At 36.0% G+C, this 10,561-nt stretch overlaps 1 protein-coding gene across 1 annotated transcript; it reads right to left on the reverse strand.

The window, feature by feature from the left end:
* Positions 1–213: 213 nt before the first annotated feature.
* GlnRS (Glutaminyl-tRNA synthetase) lies at positions 214–6,984 on the reverse strand. Its single transcript, XM_076116815.1, has 12 exons — positions 6,770–6,984; positions 6,250–6,648; positions 6,051–6,162; positions 5,549–5,917; positions 5,045–5,232; positions 4,181–4,407; positions 3,768–3,904; positions 3,333–3,504; positions 2,082–2,319; positions 1,647–1,792; positions 892–1,081; positions 214–345 (listed from the first exon to the last, which is right to left on the reverse strand). The coding sequence occupies exons 1-12, from the start codon at positions 6,884–6,886 to the stop codon at positions 298–300; spliced, it is 2,343 nt and encodes a 780-aa protein (XP_075972930.1). The 5' UTR covers positions 6,887–6,984; the 3' UTR covers positions 214–297.
* Between the last annotated feature and the right edge of the window lie 3,577 nt (positions 6,985–10,561).

Consider the following 10,561-nt stretch of genomic DNA (forward strand, 5'->3'; position numbering starts at 1 on the left):
TCAAATGTTTTCCGGGGAATTTCGGTATAATATTCAATGTAATTGAATTCTGTTCAGAATGCCGCTTTTAAGAATTTTATTAGAGGCTCAAAGGAAATGTTGATATTGGTTCAAACAGTTTATAACCATCTAGCGAGGTTTATTGAAATATACATCATCCCAACGGTTATCTGCTAAGGGCTTATAGTTTATATGGAAATAAAATTTGTGATGTACTTAGTAATAAATAATCAATTTATTTATATTAGTTAAAAGGTATAAAACGATTACAAAAACCTATTTTTACACACATATTATTTATTTTCCCGTATCTTCTTTGAGAGAGACGGTTCTGTTGAAAATTACCTGAAAAGAAAACATTTTTATATAAGTAAATGTATTCTTTAATTTGTTACAAAAAAAACATAGAATAAAATTAAAGAACAAACAAAGAAAAAACATCTGACTTACGAGTATGTTAGATGATCACTAAAACTTATATTACAGAAATACCAAAATGCATAGTACTTCTTATTTCCCTGGGTGTATCCACTTGTAACTTACTTTTTTCATTTTAATGCAGTATCTATTATTGTTCATAATTTTTATTTGCTTGTATAGTAGGTTGCAGTCGCTTAATCAATATAATACTAATAAACTTGCATGAGAAATTAGGTTGTGTTTATAAAATTAACGCCAACATCGTTTGATATACTGGGTAATAAAGTCTTTAAAGATATTATTTATGCAGACTTAAGTTAATTTTAACCAATTAAATCTCTTCACTTTTAAAGCATTTATAAAATTTACCAACTGTTTCTTGTTTAGCACTTTCTATTAATTCACGGTCAATAAAATAACAATTATCAAACCGAAAAAATGCATGCAAAAATAAAATATAATCAAACTCACATGACTGGCAGTCGTATCGGGATCAACGGAGAAGAATCCGATCCTCTCGAATTGGAACTTGTCGTACACCTTGGCTCCCTTGATGGAGGCATCGGCGTAAGCAGTCACTACCTTCAGCGTGTCCTCACGGCAGTCGGACAGGAAACCTTCCGGCACCTCGTTGGGGTCTTCTGGATTCTTATGCTTGAACCTAGGAATTATTTAACACATAAAATTTTACAATTTCATTTTGGCCAATATCTGGAGGTACTAGAGGCATAGTGTACGGTGTTATAGTAAACGAGTCCGTACACTGATAGTTGTGCGTAGTAGTGGGTTGATTATTGAGTACACTTGCACTAAAACACACAGTGAACCGTTGAACCGAAACGTTTTATTTGTAGTATAATAAAGTACAGAGACGATTCAGCGATTCTTTCTATTAGTTGTTAGGTAGAAGTAAAAATGTGTACTGAATGGTATGTGTAAATGTGTAATTATATATTTAAGCGCCTCGTCGCCGATTCTAAGTGAATTGCGGCGTAGGCAGAAAAATGTACGGTGATGAAACCGTACACATAGTATTTATTTTGGAAAGAGCGGGTTCAGACAGCTATCGTATGATAATATATCTGCTTAGCCACGAATTGGTTTTCAACAATTTGTTTAAGGGGAATTGCACGTGACCTATGAAGGACAATCTTAAAACTTGCCAGTATTTGATGTACAAATAGTGACTTCTAAATAAGTCCTTTAAAATGTGTAGTACTACTTACAAAGGCTCGTATAATCGGACTTCAATAGCGACCGGTTCCGACACCCAATGAATGAAAGCCTTTGGTTTCTCCGCTGAGTCAGCCGGTTGTGCTGTACATTCCACTTCCACTACTTTGTTACTGGCGTCCTTGATTACTTTCGATACCTAGGCAAAAACAAAATATATAAGAAAACGTCATACTTCTAAGAGTAGTGTATTAATAACAGCAATTTAATATTATTAGGCTTTTGTTCTGAGTAAGACTCAAGAATTTGTGTGCATTTCACATGTACTACGAGCGTACTACGTTCACGTATACGCGCGTGTACGTAAGTTACGTACAAATGATGCATGAAGCTAAATCAAGCCGAACCTAAACAATCCTGTCAAATTACATGTTAAATTACTTTCTCTGAGTTGGTATTTATTATATAAAAAAATATCATGAATCCACCTTGATAACATATCCAGCGTGTCTCAACCCAACGGTCTGTTTCGGCGTGAGACGACGGTATCCCTTCTCCGGCTCTTCTTTAAAGTCAGTCGCTTCGATATAAAGCACTTTGTTGAACACTACTGTGTGAGAGCCCTTGTCAGGCTCGTTGGGGAAGTCCGGGACAGTCACTTGTATAGGTTTCTCACTAGGGAAGTTTGTGATTGTGATCTTCAATGGCTCTAACACTACCATCACTCTGTAAGAAAATATAACTGGTTATTTTTACACCATCTAGTTTCATTCTAACTTATTTATTATTGAGCATTTATTTATGCTTTTATAGTCAATAATAATAATCTTGTCAGTCTAACAAGGACATTTTGATTCGTTTTCTAACGTACTTCAGGCAATACACAGACTACCAATAGCATTGCTAGTAATTATGAAATATGCAATTTATTAAGAGGCAAAACCAGATATTATGTATGCAAAAGAGTGAAATCTATCTAAGTTTTGATATACAATCCATACTAATATTATAAATGCGAAAGTAACTCTGTCTGTCTATCTGTCTGCTTCTCAATCACGCCTAAACTACTGAAACAATTTGCATAAAATCATCACGCTACGACCAAAAGGAGCAGAGTAACAGTAATGAATGTTACAAAAACGGGGAATAATTTCGACTCATTCCCTCTTATTGGACGCAAGCGAAGTTGCGCGGGTCAGCTAGTGATGTATATCTGTATCCTGTTTTTGACCTTGACAAAACATTATGTTAATTCAGTGTCGCTACTTTGTAATGGAGATAACGTTATCAATAATGACGGGACGCGTTCTTCGCAATTATTTTCAATGTCAGCTGTGTTGATTTTTAGAACATCAGCTCTAAGAATAAATTTTACTAGGGGAGATTTAATCAATTAATGGTGTATTTTCCTTTGTTTCCCAAGTTTAGTTCCCCACCGAAGATAGGCTGATGATCGTGCCTACCACAAATAAGCCAGGCAAATGACGTTATGAAAACAGACCGTCTCAGTCTAATTTCACAACTGACCCGCAAGTGCCCTCGGTGCAAAAATAAACTTGAAGCGCTAAAATATCGTTTCACAACGCACCGGGATTCTGTAAAACTATGTTTTAGCGCCTCTCGCACATCTTTATGCTGGAAGCTCGTATGACTCTCTCCTGACAACGGTGAAAGTGGCCAAGGACATAATTAACATATTAGTGTGTTACTGTAAGGCCAGAATTCAAAGTTATAAATACCTGGGTGCGCTAACGTTGAGCAGGTCGCGGACGGCAGCGTCCAGCATGGCGGGGTCCACGGCGCCCAGCGCGCCCGTGACGCCCAGCGCGGCGCAGAACGAGTTGATGGCGCCCGCCGGCACCCCGCGCCGCCGCAGCGCCGTCAGCGTGTACAGGCGCGGGTCGTCCCAGTCTAAAGTCAAAATAATATATGTAACTTGTAACCAATCAGATTTAATATTGTAATAGTAGGTGAATAATGAAAGGGCACTATTATTTTACGAATATAGGTAGAGAAAAAATACTTTAAAATATCAAATATCTGTATATGTATTGCGTTTACTGTAAAAAATCATAATACGTTGTCAAAGACAGACAATGGCCACTATGAACAAATTTGATGATGCACAATTTTTCTATATTCTGACTATTAAATACTCAAGATGTAATATTTACCGCGGACAATTCCTTCTTCAATAAGTTTTCCTATTTTCCTCTTAGATACCACTGTGTAGTTGACGTTCAGTCGTCCATACTCCCATTGTACCGGACAATATATTCCAAGCGCATTGCACAACCAGTAATATGATGACCTATAAAAAACCGAAAGTAAGAAAAGTAAAAGAATGTATAAAAATATAGCATTCCGTTAAGTATTCGAAAAACAATATAACTTCTATTTAATAGAAAAAAATAAAATTAAAAATATTGTATCAGTACTCAATACAAGGAAAATGTAATGCAAAACTGTTACTAGTATAGCACAACACTTCCAAACACCTGATTCATAATCTTAGTATGACAAAATCATATTAGAATCCAGTTGCCTATACCTTTTACCAAAATGACCATAGAAATAGAATACATACCTTCTAGATTGAAACTCCTTGGTACACAATGAGTGTGTGATATGTTCTATACTGTCACATAGACAGTGAGTATAGTCGTATGTGGGGTAGATGCACCATTTGTTGCCAGTGCGGTGATGAGCCTTGAACCTAATCCTGTACGCCACTGGGTCCTGTTTACCTTCTTCTAAAGTGATCTTCATTCTTAACGTTGCGTCTCCTTCGTCGATTTTACCGTTTTTCATGTCCTAGAGCATAAAAAATGTGGTATTGTTAAACTCTCTTCTTATTATTGTTTTCCTAGTATGTTTATGTAGAAGTACATTATCCTATAAGAATTTTTGATTTCATGTAAATAGATTTACAGACCAAATAACCGGTTGTTGTCCAAAACACTGCTAGCAAGACGAGCAAGTTTGTTAACACATTTTTATCAACTATGTAAAACCATTAACTGGCTTTAACTGTGTTAGACTTCAGTTAAATTTTACTGTGTTAAAACAGAGTAAGTTATATATGGAATGAAGTAAAGAAGTAAACATAAGACTAATTAACAAAACACTGGTGTATTTCATTCACATCTTTCCTACACTTTCAGATATAACAATTGCGATATTATCTGTATATATGGTTATAATGTATGGTGCCCATAGCCAGTTGCGCTCACCGCAACCGCTAGCGCGGTCATTCTATAGATGGGTGACCGCATAGTGGTATTTGAACTGGGCGTCTCCGTGCTTTGGAGGGCACGTAAAAAGTCGGTCCTGGTTGTTATGTACTATGATAGCAGTCATTGAGCCACGTCAAAGGAACAACTTTGACACTAGGTTGACCACTAACCATATGATAAGAAGAAGGTAAACAACAATGTCTTTACATAAATACCTCAAACAACTGTAAGCTTTCTTCCACAGGCCTGTTTCTCCACGGTGAAGGTGGTGGATTGAAACCCTTGATCTCCTCAGACTTCTGGTGGCAGACATATGCAAGGTCTTTCTGTATCAACTGCACTGCCCACTTGTACAACTGGTCAAAGTAGTCAGATGAGTGAGTGATTTTGTATGGCTTGTAACCTGAAATTATGTGAATTATTTTAAACTATTTAATTTACACTTTATTTTGCTAAGTTTCCTCTACTTACAGTAATCACTTATCACTATTTGCATATAAGGACATAAATTGCCACAGTACTGACTTTGCTTGGAACAAATATATTAATAAATACAAGAGGTATTGATGGAAATAGGCAAGCGAAGTTTGTAATGATCATAGTGGACCAAGTGGCATTTTTTGATCTCTACCTAACTTTATGGGAAAAGGCATGAGCATGTATGTATGTAGTGTTGGTTTATCTAATTTTTTAGAATAAAATACTTATAATGTCCTCACCTAACCATTCTACCATATCTTTAATACCAACAAAGAACTTCTCTTCCTCTTTTTCAGGGTTGGTATCATCATATCTCAAGAAACATACACCGTCATGGGCTGCAGCGTATCCAAAATTGATATTAATAGCTTTTGCATGACCAATGTGCAAGATACCATTAGGTTCTGGCGGAAACCTTGTCCGCACTTTACCACCAGTAATCTTAAGATGTTCTGCAAGTAACCGTTTTGTGTCCGATGTGACAACGTAACCATCAGATTTAAAGTTCTCTCCTGGGGCGTGGAATGGCAACTTCTTCATTAATTCCGATATTGAAGAAGCTCCACCTACATCGTCAGATGATTCAGCCTTGTCTGCAGGTTTTGATGCTGGAAAATAATAAAAAGGAAAATTACAAACTTCAACCCTTCCTATTTAAGGTTAAATGAAGATGATAGGGCTGAATTTAACTCTGTAGTGTTTGTGTCAAAAGTATAAAAATTGTTTAGAACAAATGTTTACCTTTGTCTTCTACCTTCTTTGCTTTTTTACCACCATCTCCTTTAGGTTTCTTCTCAGCTTTAGGTGGGGGTGCTAAGTCAGCTTCTGTTTTAGGACCCAATAAATCTAAAATCTGAAATATACAAGGTTACAGAACATAGAATGCATCTTTCAAACACTATTCAGAATTTAATAATCAAGAGTTACCATATAAAATTACCTGAACATCCACTTCATTCTTAATAGCCTTGCCATCAGCCCAGGGTAAGTCGGCCCTGACAGCTTGCATCACAATACCAGAGTTAAACCTGTACCTCTTCTCCAGCAACTCGGCTTTGTACTTAGCCATGTGTTTCTCCACCGCCTGCTCGACTTGTTCAGGTGTCACCACCACACCAACACCGCAAGCTTTCTCAAACGCTCCAGAATCAATTTTCGCCTCACTCACATTGCTAAGGAGATATTCTAAAGCCGCATCTACTCTTAATGTAGAGTCAATGCTCCCTTTAGCGATGTAGTCACATACGAAGGGCAGTTTAGCAGAGATCTGTGGCTTGATTTTCGTTGCCAGATGGTAGATCAACATGCCGGCACCCGTTGGCAATTTCTCTACGTCGACCTGAAATAGTAGCATAGGAGCATAAAACCAAATATAAAAGATTGGCACAGCTATTGCCTCGCACAAAGCTAATTTTAAAATTATGAAATAATTTAGACTTTTAAAATTTGAAAGTACTAACCTCATTAAGTGCCGCAAGTAAGAATTTGGTAACATTAGCATTTTTTAAGGTTTCCTTTGCCTTTTGATCATTTAAGCCAAGAAGCTTAAACCTCTCTATAGTTTCTTCTGGCGTCATTTTATTCAATAAATGTGTATTTTATCACAAAGTAAAAGTGCGAATCGCCACACGAACAACATACATATGACAGTGACAGTTCACAGTGACAGTAAACCAGTCTGCGAAAAAATGGCACGAACGCACGAACAAAACGAAGTGCAAATTATTATCTGTCATCTGTCAATGTCAAAAACATTATACAGATACGAAAAGTGTGTTCACAAGCTTCTAATATTTATTTCAGATGATCAAATCTCTGAGTATTGAAAGTATTGTGATTTGCAAATAACTGTCTATATTCCTCAAATTATTTTTTTTGACGTCTATTCATAATTTAACCGGTCTATTGGACGAGAAGAATCAAGAAAACCGTGAATATTAAAGCATCATGCTGTGACATACGTTTAGTTATTACTAAACAAACTCGAAGATGTACTTTATCTAAAAAGATAGACTGAACCTTATAATTACCTATATTATTCGGTTTAATATTTTTTTATACACTAGAAGAAGTACGTAGAATTGCTACAAGTGTAGAATGTTCAGGAACGCACCAAATTGAAAATTACATGACATCATATAGAATCTTGTTGCCACTTTTTCCCGCTAGAGGCGCTACCCTTAAGCTACCGAGGCAATGGAATTCATACCAAGGTATGAGAGATTTCGCATATTATGTGCATACATCAAATCAACGCTAAATCGCCTCAACCGTATTTCAAAGTAGATATGACATTGAAATGTATTTTTTCCTGAAGTTTATCTGCAAATTAATGGTCTACTAAGTACGTAGGTACGTAACTTGTTGTTTGTGAATGGATTAACCAAAATAAATGAATACTAATACAAAAACTAATTTCAAATAAGTAATTACCTAGTCTATATACATAATGTAATTACTTAATACACCTGTACTACTCGGAGGCATATGGCAGAATCCTGGTTCCTGGTGCATCAATACTGACATTCAAACGCAAAATCTATTCTACTCTTACACACAGTTTCATGAAGAAGAGGCAAACCAGTTGCACCCATAACTTTCGTCTGAGAGAAGATAGACGTTAGAAGATGTCATGTAGGTATTGGTATAAAGAAGAATTATACCCTCCTAGATAAAGGAATATAAATTGAACCGAAAACATGTTTTTTGGAAAGTCTCTGTGGCACAATCGGTATTGTACTGCTGGTCATGTCTTGGGTTCCATTCCTAGGATCGGCTAAAGTTCTATTGGCTCGTCCCCTATTGCATGGGACTGACTTTGTTACTGACGAAATGTGGGTGTATTTCATACACTTCTGCCTTCACCTTAGGGTTTCACAGGGGTCATGTTATGTTTGCACCTATGGGTAGGAATATGTATAAGGATAAATAATTTACTGATCAACAATTATAAGAATTCCTCAGCTACAACTCTCAACTGAGTAGGTAGGTATAGGATAGGTATATACATAAGTATTGAATAATGTAAACTGCGTAACTTTAACAAATCGAATATGATGGCTCACTGATCCGTGAAAATAATTGTGCGACACTTGTCTCATCATATTGATATCGAGAAGTGTACACGGGCGTCTTTATAATATACACAAGTATCTACATACCAGTGAATAAGACCAAGTAAATGATTACTGAACTGACTGTTCTCAGAATTTTTACCGAATTTTCATAATAAGTAAGCACGATGGGATTTTTTAACCAATATAATATTTGAATTAGTAACAATTAACCAATTTCACTTAACGACTTGCGGCGTTGCCTAAGAAAACAAACATGTGTAAGTTTCGTAGAGCCCAAGAGCTAGGTGAAGTGGTTAGTGTGGTTACCCTATTGGAATTGGCGAGCTACGAATTATGGACGTCTACGAAAAAGCTACGATTTCGGCCTTCAACATTTTATTTATATTACCCAACTTTAACGATCTCGACGTAAGTTAAGCTAGTAAAAATGTTGAATACTTGAAGAAAGTTTATAACATATTATACTTACTTACTACGAGAAGACCACCCAATCGTTTATTGTGGCTGAAGCAAGAGAACACTAATGGATTATACATTAAAATGATGACCATAAAAGCACAGGTAATCAATTATCCGCTATTCCAAGAAGCAGTCCATAGGAGTGGTTAATAGTCACCGTTTTATGGGGACCACAATAAATAAATAATTACGTACTTCAAGGTGACGCCTACGAAGGGTGGAGGCAATCAGGCAATTTAATAAGAATGTAGCTGTATCGTACTTATAAAAAAATAAGAAAACTCATGAGTTATCTGTGCATGAGACTTAAGGTCATTCTGAGGTAATCGATAGCCAGTTAGATTACATCATTGTGATCTAGGAGATCGAGTAATGGAACAACAGTTACGAGGAAGATAGAAACTTAATCCCTCCGCGGAAATTGAACCACACAAACAGGGTTCACGTTTATTAATCGCTCCGATCGTGATGACGTAAAAAGGACAAACTTTTTTAATTGGAGTTTTTTATTACATATTTCGTAGCCGATGAATGCCTGTAATAAAATATGGGTAGGTATTAAGTATGTGAATATTCTATACAATATATGAATTGAGCGAGTGATAAGCCCATGAGCAGATAATAACTGATGAGGTGCGAGATCGATACTGTTGCTATTGGCTACTGTCGTTAAAAGAGTATGTGAAATTAATAAAAGTGTTCATTATTTCATACCATGTTTCTCTGCTTTTGATAACGTTAGAATCGTGGGACAAAACAGCTGATGCTAGGATTATTGTGTTTGTTGTGTCGCAAACAATGCCAGTGGTAACATTCACTCGCCAGGTATTTTTGGAGTCCTTTTTACGAGCATTACGTTGTTTACCTTAACTGGACATAACAAAATAAACAGTTAAGATATGGTCGAGTGTTAAACCCCACTTTTGAAATTTCATCAGTAAACAATTCTGATACCAAGTTTGAAAATAATTATGTAGAGTTCGAGGTTTCGAGATGGAAATGGAACAAACAATTTAAAAATTCCCAAATTACAAACCGACAGAAGCAATTATTTTCTTAACTTTTACTTAGTTTTGCTCTAATTCCGTTTTGTATGGGCAGGTTCAAGTAATATAATGTTATTTGGTCCACGAGTTAAATAATTAATAACTTTGAGCGAACAAATATTTGATTGTAATAATAAATTCTTACGCTTGTTTGTGAGCTTAGCAAAGATCAAGTGAGTCGGAAAATCATAAACAATGTTTGGAAACATAATTTGACCCCCGTTTCTATCCATGGGTTTTACTACTTTTGCTATATTTACAAGACTAGCTGACCCTGGTTGAAGAGAGAATGGGTCAAATTTTTCCCCGTTTTCGGAACATTTTTTACTGGTACTCTGCTTCTACTGGTCGTAGCGTGATGATATATAGCCTATAACCTTCCTCGATAAATGGGCTATCTAACACTGAAAGAATTTTTCAAATCGAATCAGTAGTGTCTGAGATTAGCGCGTTCAAACAAACAAACAAACTCTTCAGCTTTATAATATTAGTATACTTAGATTTCTTATCAAATTTAACCCCTTCTCGAATGAACTAAAATCTAGTTATAAACATAAATAAAATCCACAAGTGCAAATCTATAGGCCAGTTTTATTTCTAACACTATTAACATTTCAACATTTGTCAAAATATTTTTATGTATCCGAGCATAACCGTTATGTGGCTTTCG

The sequence above is a fragment of the Anticarsia gemmatalis genome, chromosome 7 (genome assembly GCF_050436995.1).
Source record: "Anticarsia gemmatalis isolate Benzon Research Colony breed Stoneville strain chromosome 7, ilAntGemm2 primary, whole genome shotgun sequence".
Lineage (NCBI taxonomy): Eukaryota > Metazoa > Arthropoda > Insecta > Lepidoptera > Erebidae > Anticarsia > Anticarsia gemmatalis.

What these genes read in the sequence shown, in the direction of transcription:
- GlnRS (XM_076116815.1), bottom strand. Translation starts at nt 6,886, where the DNA reads ATGACGCCAGAAGAAACTATAGAGAGGTTTAAGCTTCTTGGCTTAAAT. An exon ending in TACTTGCGGCACTTAATGAG is followed by an intron (nt 6,649 to 6,769) that starts GTTAGTACTTTC and finishes CTACTATTTCAG; the next exon opens with GTCGACGTAGAGAAATTGCC. An exon ending in CTCAACGTTAGCGCACCCAG is followed by an intron (nt 2,320 to 3,332) that starts GTATTTATAACT and finishes ATTTTCTTACAG; the next exon opens with AGTGATGGTAGTGTTAGAGC.